This window comes from Phaethon aethereus (genome assembly GCF_964289735.1).
Source record: "Phaethon aethereus genome assembly, chromosome: 23".
Taxonomy (NCBI): Eukaryota; Metazoa; Chordata; class Aves; order Phaethontiformes; family Phaethontidae; genus Phaethon; species Phaethon aethereus.
Window position 1 is genome coordinate 6,309,627 of NC_138599.1, and position 21,874 is coordinate 6,331,500.

General features: G+C 43.0%; 1 protein-coding gene across 1 annotated transcript in view; it reads left to right on the top strand.

Moving 5' to 3' along the window:
- Nucleotides 1–21,874, top strand: part of ARHGAP32 (Rho GTPase activating protein 32) — a gene marked incomplete at its 3' end in the record, with an annotated part of 155,786 nt that overhangs the window by 43,220 nt on the left and 90,692 nt on the right. Inside the window, exon 5 of the mRNA XM_082009980.1 lies at nucleotides 14,880–14,966. Coding sequence (XP_081866106.1) covers nucleotides 14,880–14,966 — 87 coding nt within the window. The remainder of the gene's footprint in view (nucleotides 1–14,879; nucleotides 14,967–21,874) is intronic.

Below are 21,874 nucleotides of genomic sequence, written 5' to 3' on the forward strand. Positions count from 1 at the left end.
TGATGTAAGATCCTTTCTGTTTACTGGCACAATATAATAATAACAACGATAAAATAAAAGCAGCTGGACAAATGCCTTAAGGATGGCACCAAATGCTAATGTGACAAAGAATGAATCCGATTACAGTTTAACAGGCAGGCTTTTCTTTGCAGGATGATCAGATGTAGTTTAAAGGGGGAGTTTATTGTGGTTTTGTGTTGACTGTCTTACGTTACAGATTTTAAAGCTCAGGATAATGCAAACTGTGGCTCTCCTTCCGGAGATTAACCTGTGGCCTTTTGAAAGATTCCCCCCCCCCCCCACTGAGGAAGTCAGTCCAAAAGCCCTATTAAATGAGGTCTAAGGAATTAACTGGGAGTGGGACTGGGAAATGTCCCAGTAGGGGTTTCCTACCTCAGCTGAAGTGAATGGCTGTTCAGATACATGTCTTCAAATTTCTAGTGCATCTTCTACTAATTAGAGAAATGAGGGGCCAGTAAAAAAAGGAGTGTATTGCATTTTACGGTACTAGATGTGTTCCAAACTGTTGCTAATAACGCCTAGAACACTTCCTTTGTTATGAGGGTAGGTTTAGCAAAGGTTTCTTTTTAAAATGAGAAGATTTTATAACTCCTTTTGTTTGATCTTTCATGCTTCTTTCTTTAATCCTTGGGATATAAAGTAATATCTATTGATAAACTGAATGCACGTTGACTCTGAACTTTTAGCTGGATAACTTTGTAAACCTTTATTACGTGGTTCTTTTTGATGCAGGTGTGGATGTATGTGAAACATAGATTCGGATAAATCTTTAATCAGGTGCAGGGACACATAATACTCATCTTGGATGTCATGCTGACAGGAACCATATTAAAATATACAGCAGACAGATAAGTTCTACAAGATTACATGCATTTTTCCATTCATAGCCAGTAAATTATTAACCAGACAAAATCAGCATCTGGGCTTTCTAGGAACGACTTTGTCCATGTGCCTACCTCTGAAATTCCTGCCACAGGCAGCTCAGTGCCACTCCAAGCTCTCAGTAAAGTAAGTACATCGGTACAAAGCATCTACAAGACCCCTGCAAAATAAATATGAGAGTTACCATTGCTTCTTCATTTGGAAATCGTCACTGTAAGCTTTTAGGATGTGTTGTAACTTCTCCCTTTGTGCTGGCTCAGCTCCCCTTGCCTTTTGTGAGGAGAGTTGGACTTAAACCACTTCCTATTTCCTGCCTATCTTTGCTCATTGCTTTTCATATGGCCCACTAAGCCTTTTATCCCTTGCACCCAGATTTGCATATGTGAATAAAGGGAATCTCTTTACATACTTTTTTTTCCTCTGTTGGTTGCATCAGGCTGAGGGACGCCCTTCATTTGAGTTTTTGGTTAGCGTGGCAAGTAAGAGCTGGTGATACAGTACCCGTTACTCAAAAATCTTGAGTTTAATGTTTGCCACAAATCAAAGAAACTGAGAGCTTTTTTTTGCGTTTTATTTATGTGTTTGGCTGAGCAGTCAGAGTAAGGAGGACTGTTTGGACTAGCTGCTTTAAAAACACTACACTGTTTGCATGGCAGTGCTTCTTGCACACAAAATTCAGCAGCTGTGAGATTTAAATTAATTATTTGGAATCCATTTGTTTGACTTGGGGCTTTTTTCCTTATGCTGATTCCTTATGACACAATTCCCTCAGTAGCCGTGTTTTCTGTTTGTTTCTTTCTTTTTTATCTTTCACATTTTAAAAGTTAGGGATTTATAGGGAACAACTCGATATGCTCAGGAGATCTAGGGGACAAACTCCTAACAAGTTTATGGAGTTTAGGAAGAGTCAAATCTCAGGAGTTTGAAACAGAAGCAGCTCAAAATCCTCTGCCTGGTCCAGAAATGCTGTTTGCATGGTGTCCTCTAAAAGGCGCCTTCTGTAAAGACACTCAAATATGTGTTCAAACTCTTTTACATCAAAACCAAATCAAACTCCTCTGCTTGGAGCCTGGTTTATTGTACCTGGAGGTATCTGTGCCAGGAATTGCTGCAATGTTTGTAATTATATTTTTGTCAGCAGTATAATATTCATGGGAACCTATACCCTTAGTCATTTAACATGTCCCTGCGATTGCTTTTGTTAAGGAAGTGTTTCATTTATGCAATATTGTTTTATGGAAAACGAATTTGAAAGAGATAACTTGTGTACCTCAAATTTATTTTAATTTCCTGTTGCCTGCACTACACTTACTGCTTTCTCTCCTTTCCTTGTGAGCCTGTACAGCAAGCCACATGGGAGTATAGGCAATGCACTGATCATTGCTTTCCTGCAGCAAGGCTGGCCAGGTATGCTTGGACAGGGTGTCAGTGCTTCAGCATGCTCTACGAAAATACTGAGGCTGAGGAGCAAGACATCGCACATCCTCCTGTGCCTGTCAAAGTGGAATGCTCTGTTTTCTCCAAACAAGAAAACAATCATTTAATCAACAACATGCCATAATAGAGGCTCTGTATTTACTGAAACCAGATGCATTCATGCCTCTGGGGCTGGGCTTACCCTGCAAGCTTTCTTTGCAATAGCTGTGGTTTTGATTTCCATCATAGGTGTGCTAGCAAAACTGGTTTCTTCCTTTGTGTTTTATCCCACAGTGTATCTCTTGGTGGCCAGATGTAGTAGATGGAGTTAGTAACAGACTCTTCATTTATCTTCTAGTTCTTAATCCCCGAAGCACGTGTCTATGCAGCAGAATACATGCATGTTTATTATTCCTGTGCTTCAGGGCTGCTGGAGCCCAGTCAGCATGGTGTTGGATATGGCCTAATAACCTCTCTTGAGGATGACTTTGCAGAAGGAACATGATTGCCCTCACCCATCCATACTCTGACATACGCTCTGGCAGCGATTCCCCTACTGTGGCCACAGTTACTGAATGCAGGGACTTTCCGTGTTGTCACCATGTGTAACTCATTACCCCGTTATACGTCTGGCAAAGTACAGCCACTTTGTGTCCACAGCAAACATTTGTCTGAGAGCCACTGCTTAGTGTCGTGTTTCATTGTTGCCTTCTGAAACCCCAGGGTCTAGAAGTAGTTTCCCCCATGAGAAAAGGAGAAGAAAATGAGATCATCCTGGAAGCAAAAAATCATGCAGGAAAGAAATCTGTGAAGCAAATCTGGTAGTAGTTCTGTGTTTCTCCCACGTCTTCCCAAATGTCATGACAAGTGAGGCAGATTCTGCTTCATACGAAGGAGCCAGAAAATCCAGGTTTCACCCAGCTAAGGTGAAAAGCAGTCTTCAGCCTAGCGGCTTTAATCTAAAAAGTTCTAATAATGTATTGGGTCTAGTTTCTCAGATGGCCATTAGTTCTATAGCCTGGAATGCACAGAAGTTTCTTCATGGTCAGTTCATATAGAGCTTTAAAGGCAAAAGACAAACCCACTAAATTCCAACCAGAAAACCCACAGGTGGCAAATTCAACTTATGGTGCGTTCCAGGATATTATGTCCTCTTTGCCAGTCATCGAGTGCCCGAGGCACTGCTCTGCATGCAGCCGCGTGGAGGGGGTGTTCGTTAGTGTGTTTTTAATAACATCAGATATTTTAACTTCATGAAAACATTCTGTTTTCAGACCCTAAGAAGTTGGTTTTGCCTGATGGAGTCCCTAATAGCTGCATCTAAGAAGTTTTTATGAATATTTCATTGCTTATGAAGATTGACCTTCTTACACATTTAGAGGAAATAAAAGGGTGAGACCGCATGAGAAAATATTTGCAACCCAATACAGGAAAATCTGGGAAAAGTATCTCTGATATAACTCTCTGAGATTCTATGTCTCAAAAGGCTTAGGCATCAAATACACTTGGCTTAAGATTTAAAACAAACAAACTTCAGCAGCATATACATAAGCCACCTGTGTTGGCAGCTGAACCCGGAATCAATGATTGAAAGTGAGATCTTTCCAAGTTGCGCATTTCTGACTGCAGTAAGAGTCAAATTCTGTCAGGGTTACTCCTGATTTCATCTTCAGAGAGGCACGAACTAGATCCCACTGCGCTTCACGTCTGAGCGCAGCATTACAACGGTAGCCTAGCGTGGACAGCGTGACGTGGGGAGGATCCCTACCCCTGAGTGGGCTGGGAGATGTGCAAAAAGACTTCAGCCGTCGTCCAGGCGAGCACATTGTCACCTGGCTGCTCCGATGCTGGGATAACGGGGCCGGTAGCCTGGAATTAGAGGGTAGGGAGGCCCAGCAGCTGAGATCCCTGTCTAGGGAAGGCAGCATTGGAAAAGGAGCACGAGCCCTCAGTCCCTGGAGGTGACTCCTGTCTGGCGTGAAGGAAAGTTACCCTTCAAGGAAGATGTTATACGTCGCCCAGGCAAGTGGACCACCCTGGAGAGAGTTATCCAGGGCCTGAGGGAATTAGCCACGTTGGAGGTGACTTATGATGACCTGGACAACGAGCAGCTATCCAAAATGCAGATGAAGTCAAGTGCACACGACCCATGTGGCGGAAGTTTGTACGGAGCGCACCATCGTCATATGCCAACTCGTTGCCAGTAACGACCTGGAAAGAAGAAGGGGGACCAACGGTGGATGAATTGGCTGGCCAACTCCAGCAATACAAAGAAAATGTCTCCTCCCTCCTCTCCCAACCAGCATGTGAGATTGGAAAGGGTAGAAGTTACGAGGAATTGCTTTCCATCTCCTCTTGCTGTGTGCAACAGAAGTGTAGCACTGGGCAAGTGTTGTGCCTGGTTTCACATCTATTTTGTATTGCTGTTTTGTTGATTAATATTCCTTAACATGCCTTATCTTCTACCATTTGTCTAACTGACTACCTTTAATACTCACAGTGGAACTGTCCTGCACCAGTCACTGTGATAAACTTAAAAGCATCGGGTCAGAAGCTGCTGTATTTGCAGTAGAGTCTTTCCTGGCACGTGGTTATGTGAGCACCCCGTCCCCAGTACCGTGAATTGTTGCAGCTATGCAAATTCTTCCTGACAAGGGGATGCTTCTGGACCTGCGTATACACAAGCTCCTAGCGAGCAACATGTTGTAACCCACGGTGGTGTTCATCACCAAGAAAACAAAATCATCGTTCTCAGCTAGAGTAACGTCAGGGAAATCAACACCCGTCAGCCCGAAGCTGGTAACTTTAGTCAGTGCTAAACGCTGTTGTCGAATTTCAGTCTGAAGCGGGCTACTGCTTGCCACTGTCTGCCGGGGATATTCCTCTGCTTTGCCTGAGCGAGGGCAGTTGCCCGCTCCAAAGGCACGCCACCAGCAAAAACCTCTGGGCAGCGGTGGGAACAGCCTTGTCCAGCACTACATTCTGGAGTCAACCTCTGAATCAGATGCCAAATCCAGGAGTAATGAAATCTCATGAGACGCCCCTCTTTTCTGCCATTTTAAAGTGACGCCGCGTGCCAGCGTGCAAGACTTGAGGCGGAGGTGTGTTTAAAAAGCTGCAGCAGCTAGTCGCACCACAGGAGCTCTGTTTTTCACGTCTTCTAGCCAGCATGGGTGCCCAGCATACTCTCCTCTGTCCTTAAAGTTGTCCTCTGCAATAGTTTTGATTTGTGAAGGAGCTCAAGGAGTGTCACAGCTGCTCTAGCCTCTCTCAGAAGTACTGAGATGCGCAGCGTGCGTGCATGACCTCATTGGAAGCTTATATTAAAAACAATAACAAAATAACCCAAAGGAGACCCGATTTTGTGCATCTAAGGCGTATATGGAATTATTATTGCATCCAGTACGATTAAAGCACCTCGAGGATCCTGCTGTGGAGTTAGTATTTGCCCTTTTCTCTAGCTGAGCATATTTATAAATGACAATAGGATTTATTGGTCTTGAAGGTGAAGCTCAGATGAAGGGATGCTGACTGCTGAATAACCGTGCTTCCATAGGAAGAAATTGTCTGACGTTATTTGCAAGCTTAAAATAGTTCTGAAAGTAACTACAGGCAAAATACACATCCCACAACCTTTTAAATTTACTTAGTGCTTGTACTTGCATAAAATTTGGCCTTCTGAGTACGCCTGCCATTTGATGTGAACTTGTTTCTGCTAGGAAGAGGATTTAAGCCAGCATTTCAGTTCACCTTTATCGCTGGTGTCATCCTTGCATGTTGCAGTGATGTTTTCTGTTGTACTCTGCTCAATACATGGGGGGAAAGAGGATATCTTCATGGAACATCGTGCCTTTTTACTGCAGAGGTGCATTCGAGTTTAGTTTCAGCGTCCAAATACAAAGCTGAACTACGCAGCGAACCTCAACGCCAGTTCTGGCAAACTCATGTGGCCAAAACTAATCTCTGCGGTGCTTCTGCGCAGTTGTTACACACGCACTTCACAAAACCGACTGGAAATTCCGCCGCCCTGGGAACGCTGTGCTCGCGTGTCTCTCGCCCCGGCGCTGATTACGGTTGAGTGTACCGCTTTTGAATTTTCAAAGGGATGATTTCAAATAGCAGTGAAGAAATGGAGTTTCAGATATATTCTTTAAACATGTCTTTCTTGTCTTTCATCATTACTTCAGGATATTTATGTTTGGGTAAAGAAGCCACTCTGTGGGAAATGTTCTTTTCCTGCTCTCAAGCCACAGTTCAGTATGAAAAGGAGAAAGCGGGAGAAGATGAGGAACTGTGTGGGAGTATAATTAGTACATTTAGCAAGACAAATCTGGAGAGAGGAGAAAAAGGCCAGATAAAAACATTTATGCTGTCGGAGTAATTACTCAGAAAATGTTTGCCTGTGTAAAAAGATTTTCCAACCTAAAATTTCAAATCTAATAAAATAATATCTTCAAATATATCAAAAAACAGGTCTTGAAGGTGCCCCATTATAAGACAAACTGATGTAAGTAATGGGCTCAGCTAAATGAAGATGAAGTGATGTTTGAATCACCAGGGTAATTTAGGAGATAGTGGAAGTAATTGTCTATGAGGAAACTGGAGCTAAGAGAGGTAATAAGAGCTTTTTCTTATAATGAGACTGCATCTCTAAGTTTGATCCGTGTTAGGGCTTTTAATTTCTTCAGGATTTGTCCCGATGATATTTGGGCCCTAGAATTGGTTGCCTTTTTTTTTTTTTCTTTTTAAATAAAACACAGCAATATTTCACGGGAAAATTAGCCTCATATTTCTTGCTCTTGGCCATCAGACATACTTTTCACCCAATACATACATTCCAAAGTGATGCATAAAGGTGGCATTTGTCCTGTGGTTTTTCCCCCGTCTGATTTGCTAAATTGCACAAACATCGTAAATTAACGAGAGGACAGACATCAAGGAGACATTAGAAGTGTGGGGGTTTAGAAAGAAGAAAAACCCCTCCATTCCTAATACTGTCAGAAAAAATTATCAGATTTAATAGTGGTTTGGAAACTTAATGAGCTTTTGCTATGGCTGAGTATGAGCGGCAGAAATTTCAGTTGCACGTGTCTGGCTGCTTTCGCCAGGGAGTTAACCTTAAATTCCATCTTGGAAAAACGTAAAAAGATTACCAGGTTTCCTTGGAACAATGACACATCCTTTGCCAGGAAAAGCATCAGCCTTTCCACTGACTTAAAACTCCTGGCGAAAGACACTTCTTCAGCGTTCTTGCCATCTCTTCTCTCCTCGAGGTTTCTACAGATGCACGCAATGAAACCTGTTGAAGTTGGTGCTTGCCCGGGAGGCTGATTCATTGCCAGCTGCCCCATCCGTCCGTGCTGGGCAGCTTGAGCCCCCGTGACCTCTTTCTCCTGCCCGGACCACTGTGCCAGACGCTGCCGGTTGCTTGTGTGGGGTCACGGGTGGACAGGCTGTGGCATAAAGTGAAAGGGGGTGGGGGGTATCTGCTAATGAGGCTTACCTTGCTTGTGCTTTGTAGCAAACCTCTAATAATTTTAATATTATGAAGCATTGCAGTTTCTCTTAATCTGTAGAGAGCAGCTGGACTCTTCTTATGTACTTAATCACTCCGGCCACGAAATGCGGTTTTCGTATGATGAGCACGTGCGTTTGCATTACATTATGCATAGGTAGGTGCAGTTTGTCTGCTGCTTCATAGCACGTTTTGTGGCGATAATCACAGAATCATTAAGGTTGGAAAAGACCTTTTAAGATCATCACGTCCAACCGTCAACCCAGCACCACCATGCCCACTAAACCATGTCCCCTGGTACCACATCCACATGTTTTTTGAACACTTCCAGTGATGGTGACTCCACCACCTCCCTGGGCAGCCTGTTCCAATGCTTGGCCACTCTCTCCATAAAGAATTTTTTCCTAATATCCAATCTAAACCTCCCCTGGTGCAACTTGAGGCTGTTTCCTCTCGTCCTGTTGCTGGTTACCTGGGAGAAGAGACCAACCAAGAGACCTCACCACAACCCCCTTTCAGGCAGTTGTAGAGAGCGATGAGGGCTCCCCTCAGCCTCCTCTTCTCCAGACTGAACACCCCAGTTCCCTCAGCCGCTCCTCATCAGACTTGTGCTCCAGCCCCCTCCCCAGCTCCGCTGCCCTTCTCTGGACACGCTCCAGCACCTCAACGTCCTTCTTGTCTTGAGGGGCCCACAACTATTGCACTTGCATGCAGATCAAACCAAACCACAGGCAGGACTGTGTCTTCAGGAACACCTCGGTGGATTCACCTGCTGTTCAGAGTCAGGGACAGGCACGGTTCTGTCAGCACCTTGGTGTGAGATGTCAGAGGTGCGTCTGACGGCACAGGCTTCGTGATGGGTATGTGTGATTGTACTTACGTTTCGCTGGAAAAGCTAATAATTGCTCCCCGTGGCTTAATATTGTGTTGATTATGTACTAATAGCGTCACTAAAACTTCTTGCACGAGCCAGTCACCAGTGTGCAAATACAGTAATGCATAAGCTATAGACTTTTTGGCTTTCTGCTGGCTCCCAATCAGTGCATCGCTTTCAGAGGAGTTTAGGTAAGAGCTTGGGAGATGCGAAGTGGGATATTGAAATCAGCTCTAACAGGTTGTAAGCTATTCCGCAGGCTGTTGCTGCAGTCTTCCCTGGGGGTGTCCCAGGTTAACGTAGGCTCCGCACCTCTGACGTGAGATGGTTACTCAGTGGAGTAGTTTACGTAAAGCACAGGTAATGCAGGCAGGTTTGGAGTTTGGGAGGAATGGTTCTGCTCCTTTTCTTTGGAAACAGATAGGGAGAAGGTCTGAAGGGTGAAGGAATCAAGCATATTTTCGTCGCCTATAGTTTTCATTCTCTAATTAAGTATCATCTGATTATTTAATGTCTTTCACATTAAATTCTAACCTTAACTCTAATTCCCTTAGGGGTGGTGGGTTTTGGTTTTTTTTCTTTTATTTTCGGGGGGGGGGGTGTGTGTTTGTTTTTTTGTTTTAATTTTTAAGTTTTTTTAGCTGCAGATAAGATTTTAAGTTATAGATAACAACACTATGCAGAATGACTTCTGTCACTGTAAGCAAGGCAAGTTCACGATGTTGGTTATCAGACACACAGGATAGCTTTGCTAAAGCTCTTGTAACCTTTTCTTTAAGTATGTGCTGTTCTGCGCGCCGGCTCTCTGCCAACAGCTGTGTGTTACTTGCTGAGATATGTGTGTGCAAGCGAGGTCAAGAGCTGTTCATGGCTGTATGAAGCAGAAGTTGAAATAAGTTTCACAGGCAAATCAAGTGTATGCTTCGCCCACTTTTCAGACATTAACCTTTCTTCAGGAGAGCTGGCTGATGGAGGTAACATCACTTGGCAAACACGGGAAACAAGGAAATTAAAGCCAGAGGTATCTAGGTGGGCTTACCGTGACATCAGGGGGTCAGAGGCATGGCCAGGAGGAGCAGACACAGCCCCATTGACCTTGCAAAGCAAAGCCAGCTCTTACCTGGTGAGCATTTGGCACTGCAATTTAGTAGCCGACAGTCCTAGTCTTGGCAACAGATTTATGCAGTGTTTTTCCTTGAAATGTTTTTTTTAAAAGTTTTTGAGGCTTGTAAGAGGAGCACACACGAATGTGACTGTGGTATAGAGCATAAAAATGATTGTTTGAATCTCAAAAGTTGTCTTTTTCATTACTTTTCTGCCTGTGGTCACACTGACAAGTGAAACACGCTCATGAAACAGGGCCACTTAAAATCTGCCTCTGCTTTAATTCAGGTCCTCTCTGCGGTCGCTAGCCCTTGCTTTTTGGATCTCCGTGTGGGGAGCATGGCAGGTGCCGTGCGCCTTCCAGACAGGTTCACAGTAGGCTTGGGATTGTGGAGCTTTTAAAGACAAATGAGTCTCTGAGCGCAGATCTGCCAGAGTTTGGTGTGAGGATTATTCTTGGAGGGAGAGCAAAAGGGAGCTTCCAAAGCCACTTCGGAGAGGAGAGGGGAGTGTTTTGTTCTTGTTAACCCCTGTTCTGGAAGATAAATGCACACGCATGGAATTTCACTGTGTAAAACTACCAAACTTTTGAGGAAACTTCTCAATGTGCCATATCATAACTTACTGTCCTGTTTACTTTGTTCTGTTTATCTCTACAAGAGGAATAACCAGTAAATTGTCCTGCGCAGGAGGCTCCTGTAATCGCTGTCTTCCAGCTTAGTAGAGATGAGCTGCTTTTTCTCAGACAGTGGGAAGACCCATGAACTAGAAGCATTTTTAAGCTAGTCCTGCCTGTATGTACAATCAATAAAGCCTTGACTAGCAAGCGCCGCTCTTTTTGGCAAAATTGTACATGAACCAGGTCTGTAGCTTAATTTTGTCTTTCAAGTTACCAAGGTGAGACTGATGCTATTGGAGTGGCTGCCTGCTCCAGGATTTAATACACTCACCAGTTCTTTGTGGCTGTGTGGAGAGAGGCCAGCCTGGAGACTCACCAACTTGTCTCTAGCTGTGTAAAGACAAATTTGAACAATGCCTTGACGCATTTGTGTCAAACATTTGTGTTTCCAGCACTCTGTATTACCCATACACCTGTTAAAGTGCGATGTGTTCACAGGACCATCTTTAAGGCTTTCTTTGTGTATCGTAAAATGTGACCACTGAAAAGATTAGGATACCATAAACCTAATTTGTGCAGTCAGTCATATCTACTTGTGCTAGCTAAGCATACGTATTCCAATAATAAAGGAACCTAACAGAACCTAAGGCATCATAATTGTTTATCAGGTTCAGGAAGTTTGATAGCCATTCTGAATGGGAAAAATGAACATTTCAGCTTATAAATCAAGCCCTATTTAAAGCATGCTGCTCAACGCATTGATCAGTTACCATAAAAGCTATTTACAGATTATTTCAGCTATCTGCAGTGATACTACTCACTGAAACTCTTACAGGGGTATCCTCGAGATCCTGCTGTCTTTGGTCTGTCCTTGAAGAAGATGCAAAAGACTCCCAGTTTGGAGTCAACCGAATTCTGCCAGTGAGTCATGTTCAGAGTCTTCTCAGGTCAAGAGAAACCTTTGCTGGGCGCTCCCTGGATTTCAAATCAGGCCCGGGTGCACCAGTACTTTCTAGAATGTTTTGTTTATAAGGGATGCTGCCGGAGGAAAGGCTTTTAAACATCACATCCATGATTTTTGGAAGAACATTAATGCATGTCTCTCAACAGAACAAAACAAAAATTATGCCGCATGGGGAACAGGGAGCATGAACAAATATTCATCTTCAGGCTATTTTGCTACGAGGACAGCTACGTTACAGGATAAACCCAATAGATTTTCCTGAGTAAACAAGTCTACTCTCTCTGTCTCTCAGTAGGCACGAGACCGGCTGCGGGAAGAGGAACAGTCACTCAGTTAGCTTTTACAACTTTATTCTGCAATAAGACAGTTGCATATATGTAAGGCAATACAGTGGATTTAAAATGTCACTTCTCACTCCAGTGAGTTTGTCTAAATGGGGACGTTCGGAAGCATTGCAGTGGAAGGTAACTATGTGGGTGTAAAGATGATGAGTATAAATCAGTAGGTTAATCCTTGGGTAGGTATGCTCTTTCAAATCAAAAGTTTGCTGTAACTTAGTCGTCCTACACACATGGACCTCATGCCTACAGATGATTCACTTGCTATTTCTGGAGCATTCGTGTATAGACTTGGCTTGCCGTAAGTCCAGACCGGTGTAAATTACAGTATATGTGAGAGAAGATTTGATGCAATTCAACCTTTGTCTTAACTTGACGCGTACCTTTTTCTATCCCGCATTGTATTGCACAGAATCAGGCCTCCAATACGTGTAGGGAGCTGCCGCATTTGTATGTTGGCATTTTCATTGCCTGGCTGCCGGCTTTGCAGGTGAACGGAGTCTGCTGGAGTGAAGTGGAGCCTGCGGTGATGTCCTTCAGCACTGATACACTTAAGGGAGGCAACGCCCAAAATGTCATTGTGGGTTGATAGAGCAGGTATATGGACCCTAAATAAGCACAGATTGAAGGATGGAAACTCTTCTCCATGAGTAGGAAACCCACGTTTAATTGAACGTGGCACCTGACAAACATGGAAAATAATCTCCAGCCATGTCTTAGCTTTCCTTTACTGCATCCTTTGTTATTTTGTTTTTCTTTTCACTGTTAGTTAGTTTCAAACCTTAATAACACTTAAAATGTGAAATTTGATAGCAAAGAATGATGATAAAGTTGGGGGGAGCATGCAAGGCAGGAATAAATAATAGTCATACTTAATCATGTTAATAGCAGCAGGCTACACCCCGTTACACACATAGAAAAGTCACTCTTATGAATCTTAAAATTGCCTCTTTCTGGAATGCAGGGGTTTTCAGTGGAATTCAGCTCACCACGTGAAAGATCCTGTGCAGCAGTTAGAAGGATTTCTCTCTGGGACTGTATTGCACACCAGCCTTATGAGGATGTGTGTAAAAATCTTTAAAGTTCTCACTGGAAAGCTTTACAGAAGAAAGCTGGCTTTGAAGGGAGAATTTATAGGTGGAACGAGAGGCTGTCCAGAAGCCAAAAAAGAGAGTGTGCTGAGAAAGCGGCGCAGGAGAAGCTGCAGCAGTGGCCGAGGGAGACACTTCTTGGGTTTTCTAGAGAGCTGGTTTGTGACGGAGTAAGGACAGTAGCCAAAGGGAGGTGACGCTGGGTGGATTTCGCCTTCAAGAACTTGCACAATGTTTTAAGACTTTCTGTGTCCTTCTAGTTATGTAAAGAGCAGCCTCAGCGAAAGGCTCTTAGGTGTCCCCAGTTAGGTACCTTTTTTTTTTTTTTTTAAAAAAAAAACTGCTCTGCACTGTTAGGCAACAGTGAAGACCAAAAGTGCAAACTTGATTTCTGATACAGATCCTTTGATGGAAAATTTATATTTGCTTGCCAAAAAGGACTGCCACAAAGCAGGAGAAAGTTTTATTTGTGTAACCAGCAAATAAATACACTTAATGCTGTAAAAATATAAGAAATTATTGCTTTCTTTTGTCCAGAAATCTATTTAATTATCTGCAGTCCTGTATACAACCATCAGAAAAGAAATCAGTGTTCAGGAAGTTACGTCTGGTGAAGGAAGAGTGCTGACTTTGTGCGCTCTGCAACTTCCTTACGAAGGGGAGAGAGGGAGTGGCAAACTGCAAAGTTAAATTCACTCTGGGTATCAGTGGTCTCTGATATATCACTTGGGTGTATCAGTGGTCTATGTAAGTGAATTTTGCCTTCTGTCTCCCTCTTTCTCAGGAGGTACGTGCCTCTAACCATGTGGTTCTCAATTTCTCTTGCTTACATTCATGTAAATACAACAATTTGTGATTTTTTTTCTCCTCACTCTCATGTTTATTTCTGCTTTTATTTGTTGCTGGGTTTTTTTGGTCTTAGGTAATCCTAATTTTTTTTTACGGGCTTAAATTTTCATGTACACATTTTCCAAGAGAGAAAGTGTTGTTCCAAAAGATCTTTGTGGGAAAAGTCCTGGGCTCTTCTTCAGTGCTTTCTATTTTTAAGCTGACATCATTTCTGCTTAAGAAAGCAAGCCAGTAACTCTTCTGGCAAGTACAGCACTGTACAATTTAATGTCCATCATATGAGGAGTAAAGACGGCAATGATGGCTCTGTGTGTGCAGAGAGGTTGAGATACCTCATCCTCTTCCATGCACCTTTCAGGGAGTGTTTCATGGTTTTCTCTTCCCAGGGCTCTGCGCTGGATAAGGATCTCTCTTTCTTTTATAAAACAACTTTTTGGAAGACATTTCCTTTTTGTATTTGCTTTGCGAACAGTCTTAATTTGCTTATGATCACTTTTTAATTCCTGTTTTCAGAGAAGATCTTTAAATGTAAATACATTTGAAATAGCGATTATGAAGACTAGTGGGAGTAGCAGGACTAGTCAAGGTGGTTGGTCCGTATACAGGAACGACACAGTTAAATCACTCCTTGCTGCTCTGAAAAAAAGCACATCCTGATGTTGTATTTAATGACTCTCTATGTGATGAATGGTGCCATAAAAGCCTCTGTTGTGGTAAAGTGTTTGACAACACTGAAATTAGGAGATATGTTTTATTCTTTAATGTCTGCCTGCGTATATAAAATACAAAATGAATAGAGCTGGGGAAGGGAATCACTGTTATCTGATACATGAATATTTATAGAGATATTTTCAGTGAACAATTAATTTTGCAGAGTTCTAAGCTAAAGGTTTAATCCCTGGCTTGAACAGTTTACTATGATTGCTTTATTTTTGAACCATATTTTTATTTTTAAACTGTCAGGTGAAATGCCAAAATCCAATGGCATTCCAGGGTCTGCGTAAGCCATGAATGCTGGATATTTTCTCTCTGACACCACCAGACAGACAAGCATTTCCCTGATTCCCCGATACTCAGCATGTCTTGGAGCAAGTTGCTGTGAATGTTGTGCTTCATGCATTATTACATGCCTGGCTTATCCCTGCTCACTGACCTGGTCTTTCTCTCTCCTCTTTTCTCCACCCCTTCCCCGCTCCCTCGGTGTAGCTTTCGCTCCCGGAGGAACAGAATGAAGTAACGAGAAACGGCTGTGAATCCAAGGAACTGGTCTACCTTGTACAGATCTCTTGTCAGGTAAATGCCATGCTTTCTCCCCCCACCCCCTTTTGCAGACTGTATTGCATTATTTTTGGTAACACAGCCTCGTAATATGTCGATACGACACTTTCCTGCGGCGTGTGGGGTTTTTTGCACTTCTTCGCTAGCTCAGTCCTCAAAAGGATGCTGTCTGTGGTGCTGCGACCAGCTCACTCTCAGAAAAGAAAAGGAGCATCGAGGGGAGAAAGAGGAGGCTGTTAAGCACATCATCCTCGCTACAGTTTGTGCCGAGCTGCACAGTGAGTAGCCTGGAGACAGAAGCGTGCGTGCCTGTGCCCGTCAGTTGTGGGGAGCCTGCGTTGACACACGGACGCACCAGATGCACAGACAGAGGACGTACGTGAGGGAGAAAGCTGGCCAGCATTTTTGTTGATCGAGGCGTGCTGCTGGCAGCCAGGAGGTGGGGATTCTTGATCTGTTCCCAGTTACGTCTCCAGACATCTGGTATGAAATGCTTTCACTGCCTCTGCTACTGTGGTATCAAAATGCTTTGGGCAGATGAATCTGCCACTTCGTACCACCGTCAATACGGGGATAGTGATCTGTAAAATGCTACGTAATAGGTTAGCGTATTTTAATATCTTGAATGAAATTGTTGTTTGTAGCAGACATACTGCATTGGCAAATTCGATTGAGAGTTAATACCTGCGTTTGGTCATTTTTCTGGCCTTAACATAGCAGTTCTTTTCATGATTCATCTTGTCATTTCTTGAGTGTCCATCTTACCAGTTTATGCTGAACGTTAATGGGAATCACTGTAGCATCTGTCTCTCTTTTTAAAGCTCTCTATGTGATTCTGCTGACATTTCTCAGGTACTAAAAGGAAGTGTATGGAATAGGCACACCGGTGTTGCCTACAATTGAATCGTGTAGGGTAGGGAGCTCTTTGCTCTTGCGTTGTACCAGCGTAGTGGCATTGGTACACACAAGAGGGGTTGTGAATTTGCGGTGTAGTGGCTCTTCTGCCCGAACTCTGCGCGCACACCAGTGCAGTGTGTTCAGAGGCAGCTCAGGAGCAAAGCACCCTGCCCTGTTTTGAAGGTGGGGCTTGGCACAAGCTGAGCTACAGCAGTGTAGTTAGCGTGATAGAAACACACGAGTAATTCCTCTCTCTTGTGAGCTCTTACGGTGCAAGTACACACATTCACAATATCTATATATTCCCTCTTGGGAGAGGGAAGAGAAGAGGCTGAAAGTGAACATCTCTCAAAATTGCCTGTGTTTGGGCATTTTGCTAGTACAGTTCTAACTCAGCTGTAGCCAGTTTCATACAAAATAATCACTTTTCAGAAAAGCAATCCAAGCTAACAAACAGCACTGCAAAATTTAACGGTGGACGCATGTCCGTGTCCCAGCCAAGGCAGTGCGGCGACCGAGAGTGAGATTTTTTTTCAGGGGACTTTCCTCAGGAAAGAGGAATTTCGATACATTTTGAGTCCTCAGGTTTGGGACTGCATTGACAGTGCTTAATGCAGAGATGAACCTTGTATTCTTTCCTGCCTATTTCAGGTGGACCTATAGAAGTGCCGATATTTTATAGAACAGTTTTTCTCTAACCCTGAGGCATACCGCTTCTGATCTTTCTACCTAACTTTCTGACATCTCTAAAGATTAACGAGGCACCCTCAGGTATAATTGTGTCCTTAAACCCTGCAGAATATTTTCGTGCAGATGCTTGGCGGGGGTGTTTCTGAGCATACTGTGCGGGGATTTGATTTGTGTGGGGACAATGTGGTGGATTCTGTGCCTTGCCTAAGGAAGATGATGCTACTTTGCAGCGAGACTTAACTGAGCTGCTGTCCAGTAGATCCAGAGGCTGTGAACCATGCCCAACTGCTGAGAGGTTCTGTCACCTTCTTTTTTCAGTGTTTTACTAAACTAAAATGAAAACACTGGGAGTTGGCCTCATCTCTTCAAAGGATGGGCATAGAACCAGTCACCTTTTTTCTTTTTTTTTTTTAAGTAATTCTTCTGGCTAGCTAGAACTTCTCCCTGCCCCAAGACTGTGATTCACCTCTCGCGTGTTAGTCTATGTCCCTGTCTCTCCAGATAACTTAGCTGAGGAACTTGTGGCATCTGGATTCAATGAACGGAAAGGCATGGAAGGGACTGCACAGCTGAGCATCATTCTTACCATGAAGATACTTCAGCCCTGACATCTCATGGCCTCTCCTAATGTCCAGGGAAAGATTCCATTCTGTCATGCGTTGGATACCAGCGGTGTCTGGATGGATTTGGCTTCCTATTAGAATTGAATGGGAGGTGTGAAATACCTCATGGAATGATAATGCAGCGGGGAGAGATTTTGGCAGGACGCATCTGTATCAGGCCAAAAATTTGAAGGAGGGAAAAAAAAAAGGCTATGAAACAAATTTCACTTTGCGTGCCCTTTGGACATGCTGCTAGCCTTGGTGTTCAGCCTACTGCAGCAGCTTGCAAAAAGCTCCTTGATTTCTCAGATGGACACAGAGAAAACAAATTCTGTTAATTAAGAGTAAATTGATATAAATTCAAAAGCTTTAAGAAATCTGTGATTTGTTGCAAAAACAAATAGCATGGTGAAGAGCAAGAAGTGAACAGAAGCAAGGGTGTATGGCCATCCTGGCAATTTTAGATTACAGATCTTAGAGAAATAGGCAAAAGCCCTAGTTTGGGGGTTGAATGCATTATACTGCTGTGCCTTGCCCAGTTTGGACTCTGTAGATACAATCTGTGTGTTGTGTGGTCCATAAAAAGGCATTTTGTCATTTCACTCTGTAGCAGACAACAAACCAAAGCTTTTGAACTTTTAAAACATCCAGCTCAGTCTTAGCTGTGTTTGGCAGGCTACGGTTCAGCATTTACACTAAGGAAATTCTATCCCAGTCTTTCCCATCTGTAAGTATAATTTTAGTGGTGCAAAGAGAATTATTGTTTGATGCGTATTTTGCAAAACTTTCCCAGATAAGGTCTGAAAAAAAATTTTTTTTGGAGTTGTATTTGTGACACATTTCTGCTGCAAGTCAGCTTGTGAAATACAAGCTTTGTGTGAGGTTCAGAGGGGTTTTTTTAAAAGTCTCTATTCAGCTTTTCTTCTACTTAAAGACCTCAAAAAATGAATCCAGTTTATTAGCTCTTAAGAAGAAGTGGGAATATAGAGAGGGCTGTTCCAAGTGTTTCTGAAAAGTGGAAAGATAGGATTCTTTTGATTTCTGAATAAATTTGAACATGAAAACTCGGGAATGACAAAGGTAGGGTTTTAAATGTTATTGGAAAGAGCTGATAGTAGGGGGATTTAGTTTTGGTTTTTAGAGCGGTGTAAGTGGATTTTCCTCTTTTCCAAGTAAGATTGCACTGTTTAACTTTCATTTCTAGAAGATAGCTTTCAGGACAGGTACAGTTACTGCTGTTGAAATTTTGCTATTATTAAAATAATTGTAAACAAAATCCCTTTCTGTGATAAAAGAAGGGATGGATCGATGGATGAATGAATGGAAAGAAGAGTTTCAAACGATCTAAAAATGCTTGAAATCTGAGGTGAGGTTTTTGGGAAAAGGAATAATGTTTTGAGTTTGCACTTTTTTTTGAGTCTGAGTGCAGACAGTACGCCACGTGCATCTTCGCTCGGGAGGAAAATGTCTCTAAAGAATGTTAGAGACCTTTTTTTTTGCATAGGGAACAGAGAAACATAAAATCCTGAGAAGTGTGGTGTGAAGACTGTACCTGTGACTCTTCTGAACTCTGTAGACAGTAATTGCAAGCCTTTAACAATAACCACGGTCCTTAAAAGACCCCAGGGAATGTCTGAGACCTTCATGAGTTTATGCTGTACCTGTAGGCTGTGAAGGTCCATTGACAGTGTTTGAATCCTTGCCGAGTTCCGCGGGGATCAGCAAAGAATATGAAAGGTCTGCAACCCATTGGAAAGGGGTTACTCAATCGACAAAAGTAAGAGCCTGCAAAAACGTTGAAATAGGCTAATCCAGCCAGCACGTTTTGTCAAGTTGTAAAGCAGGCTGAAAATGTGCCTTCCTAATGTTTTTGGGTTTTTGTGTGACATTACAACAGCACCTTACCTGCATATGTATTTAAGTATTATAATATAAGAATTGCTAATCTAAGCTCTTATTCAAAAAAATGAAGAAAGAAAGGGGGGGGGGGAGAAAAAAAAGCATGCAGTACTAATTACAGTGTGAGATTTACACTATTTCTACACTACAAACATAATTTTTTGGGTGAAGTTTTAAATGGCAAGGAGAGAACAAGAGACTGGTTGTGAAAATGTTCAATTTCTAAGGGAGACCTTAAACTCCAGCCATCTCTTGTGTTTTTTATTGTTGATTTTCTTTATCACAGGTAGATTGTTGAAACACAAATGACAGGCAGTAGAAACCAGAAATGTCAGACCATGCATGAGTGATGTTTAAAAAAATCTTGGGACTAGATCTCGTGATAGACCCTTAAACACTGACTGGCGCGATCTCAGAACCGAGCCACGCTACCTTCTCTGTTTCCTGCTTTCCATGGGATGAGGCCAACGTCCTGCAAAGGAAGCCTCTTTCTGCTGCAGCCTGGGTAGATTTCTAAGGCTGTTCTCAAAGCAGGAAGCTCTCGTGGCCCAAGCATGGATTTTCTCAATTTTTCTGCTCACGTTTGCGGATCCTACGCTGGCAGTAAGTTAACGCTTCGTTGTTCAGGGTGCACAGTACTTTGCCCTGTTCCTGTGTTTTTGTTCAAGGCAGCCATCGCTCTCTGTGCTGTGTTCATTCTGATTGATAGAATAAGGTCTCTGATGTACTAGATGAAGGCATTTACACGAATACATGCCACTTGTACCTCCCAACTCTGCCTTGCGGGAGATTCAAGCTCGGTATCTTCTGTTTGAAGAACGGTATTTGCAAAACTCTGAAGGCAACCCCATCCAGCGTTCCACGGCTGGAAGCGTGGTTGAAATAATAAGTGGTTCAAGGGCAGTGGAGAGAATGCCAGGAAAAAATGGGATCCGAGCAGGAAGAACAGACAGGACTCCCCATCCTGGGTGGTTTGTGGGGAGAGGAGAGTGGAATATATTTTCACAGAAGCAAATATCTTACTCAGACTACTAACATCTAAAGTATGGTTTGCTGGTTCTGTCTGCCTGTGATAGTCCATACTAAAAACCACAAATTGCTTGCAGTAGGGTTTTTAAGTCAAACATTTGAAAATCTTTTCTATGACTGTTTTTTGTCTTAAAGGCTTGTTCTTTGATATATTAATAGTTTCGTCTCATGTGATTGAAGCTCAAACACCTAGAGAACAGTTACTGAGTAAGTGCTACTAGCATTCCTCCTGTGCAAAGCTACGGTTCTTTAAACAGGTAACCCTACGGGGCAAATCCTAACACACACATATACTTGTGTGTGTTTTATATACATATTAAAAAAAGAAAACCCAAACTCACAACCCAAGAGAAAAGCTTGTCTCATCTTTCATCTTTGTTAATGCTATATATCTATGTGGAGCATCCAAGCTGGATCCTACCCAATGCAAAAGCTGTTTTCAGAGCGTCTGTTAACCTGCATCTCCTTTCTTAACGTAGAATTTTCTGCCTTTGTTGTTTAAAGAAGATTTTTCTAAACACAAGCAGTTGCTGTGTCCTTTTAGCAAATAGTAAATTCAGGTGCAGTTTCACGTGATGCCTGTTGTGGTCTGGCTGCAGTGTCCAGGCATTCTCAGCCCCCTCTTCCACCTGAGCTCTAGTGTCCACGTAGCTGCTGGATGAGTCCTACCAAGGATGAAAACCAAATCCTCCCCGTGGGTGGTGGAATACTTCAGTGGCGGTGCAGCTAAACTGAAGCAGGTGCCAAACGAACAGGCACTGAACTACAAGGGCACGCTCTGATTTCAGAGCGCGCTGGCCGCTTTTTACAAACTGCGATGAGGGACCCGCAGTGTGTCCTAAAGCTTTGTCTGCTCAGAAGGGCTTGGGGACGTTACTCTGCTTTAAAATGCATTAAAATGCTGTTCACCATCATGGCCTTCCCCCCCTAGCTTGTCTTCTGTGCTTTTCTGACACTTGGTACCACTTGGCTGGAGATGACGGCGAACAAAAATGCCTGGAGAAATGTAACTTCCACCATCAGATTTCCCATGAGAGTTAGGTACGTCACGTGCTTGTGAGTTTTTGAAAATCTCTGTTGTGATCCTGGGTATTTATTTGTAAGTCCCTCAAAACTTTTTAAAACCTGACCATAGGCCTTTATGGATTTTTGTAGTCTACCCTTCCAGATGTTCACAAATGTTGAAACTTCTGTTCTAAGCACTTCTCGAGTGAGAAGGGCTGTTTTACATTAGTCAAAAGAAAGCAACTAAAATCCTTGTTTCCACAATGCTAATCCATCACTTGATATTCTGTGCTTGAACGGTTGATCTTAGGTCGTATACTGCATGCCTTCTGCTCTCAAGAGTGATAAATAAAAATGAAGTGACAATAGTAATGTGGATTAATAAAGGGTGTATGAAGCTGGCAAGCAGCCTGAAGAGTGCTGCTGGGCTGTGTTCAAAGCTCAGACGATGCCAAAGCGCTGCCAAGGTGTAGTGTCTTTGAAAAACTTGGGTCTGTTCCAGGCTTTTTGAAAGTAAACTAGCATCTGTAGGGAAGAGAGAAGGTATTGAATTGCATTAGAAGCCTTTCAGGACTGCAGAATTAACATCTATTACTCTGTAGCTGTTATGATAATACTAAAGGATAAATTCATTCATTAATTAGGATGATAATCGTTAAGGACAAGGATATGACTGACTCTTTTTTTGGAGTTTTGCTGCAGAACACTGATTTGGGTAGGGCAGCACTCGGCGTCAACCAGGATTAACGCTGTGGCGTGCTGTGCCCTTTTCCTTTGTTAAAAATACGTTGCACCATACCC